Raw genomic sequence first — 1,255 nt, forward strand, 5'->3', positions numbered from 1 at the left:
ATCATGAAAGGTGAAAACCCACCGCAATATCATCCAGCTACTCCATACATTGCAAAATTCTGTATTGGTCAACTTGACTCCGAGTCCGATGGTATTACAAATGTTCTTCATGTCCTTGCACTACTAAAAGACATTTTCCATCATTTACCAAAGATTCATGTGAAGGTATTTGTCAACATTTGTTAAGGAAATACATATATTTATATTATACAATTACGAACTTTTGTTTTCCAGACTATCAGTGAATCTTTATTGAAGCTTATGACTATGAAAAATGTGTTAGTAACTTCATGTTGTCTACAAACCTTTCATGGTTTGTTCGTTTCTCGACCATCAGAAGCTATTCTACCAGTACAAAGAAATGGGCAAATCATTACTGCCTTATATGATTATCAACCTCCAGCAACTGATACACAACCAACCTTAGCGTGGCTAACTGTAATGCAAGAAGCGTATTTAAATTTAGCGCAGTAAACAAACTTTTATATTTAAACTCCTTATATCCAATTTTATTGAAGAGATAGTAATTACTGAATGTATTTTTCCTTTATAGCAATTCATTAAATTTATGCGCAGTTCTTTTACCAAGAATTTTGAACACATGTAGTCAATTGTGGCTTTCGGGCAAATCGGAAGTTATGTCTGGTTCTTCGCACACGATGAAAATTTTATTACAAGATTGTGTCGGTAAAATGTGTGAAACCAAAAAATCAATTGAAACGTAAGATTAGATTTAATTATTATTCTTCGTATCTATAATTTATATCTCATCATTTATATCATACTTTTAGATATAAGGACATTATTAATCGGATAACTTGTATGATCCATAAAGCATTAGGCTACCAATATTTGGAAGCTTGGTGTTATATTCTTGATTTAACAGCCCTACTGTTTCAGGTAATATCGATTTTCTGCTTCTTATCCTTTTGTCAATGTTGTACAATTCAACGTTCCCTTTTATTACAGGTAACTGGTAAAGCGAGAAGTCCGCAATTAGTAGAAATATTGAGAAGTCTAGTGGAGTTACGTGATTTCTATAATTTTTCTTTGATAAATGACGCAGAGTACGCTATTGGCGCTGCGATAAAAGTATTCGGACTGGAGACAGTTTTAAATTTGATTCCATTGAAAGCAAGTAATTCTATATGAACCGGATTATGCTTAGAAACATTATTTTATAACTACAGTAATATAAATCTCTATTTTATAGGTATCGGACAATGCGATTAATTTAAAAAGAACTTGGTTATTA

General features: G+C 32.0%; 1 protein-coding gene across 1 annotated transcript; it reads left to right on the forward strand.

Annotated features, from left to right (window-relative positions):
* The first annotated feature begins 3 nt into the window (after positions 1-3).
* LOC105681735 (RRP12-like protein) lies at positions 4-725 on the forward strand. The gene is made up of 3 exons (XM_033324237.1): positions 4-165; positions 235-470; positions 554-725. Exons 1-3 carry the CDS (start codon positions 4-6, stop codon positions 723-725), a joined length of 570 nt encoding a protein of 189 aa, XP_033180128.1.
* Positions 726-1,255: the final 530 nt, after the last annotated feature.

This window comes from Bombus impatiens, unplaced genomic scaffold, assembly GCF_000188095.3.
Source record: "Bombus impatiens unplaced genomic scaffold, BIMP_2.2 scf_1879, whole genome shotgun sequence".
In the NCBI taxonomy this organism is placed as follows: Eukaryota; Metazoa; Arthropoda; class Insecta; order Hymenoptera; family Apidae; genus Bombus; species Bombus impatiens.

What these genes read in the sequence shown, in the direction of transcription:
- LOC105681735 (XM_033324237.1), top strand. Translation starts at nt 4, where the DNA reads ATGAAAGGTGAAAACCCACCGCAATATCATCCAGCTACTCCATACATT. An exon ending in TACCAAAGATTCATGTGAAG is followed by an intron (nt 166 to 234) that starts GTATTTGTCAAC and finishes TTTGTTTTCCAG; the next exon opens with ACTATCAGTGAATCTTTATT. An exon ending in GCGTATTTAAATTTAGCGCA is followed by an intron (nt 471 to 553) that starts GTAAACAAACTT and finishes TTTCCTTTATAG; the next exon opens with CAATTCATTAAATTTATGCG.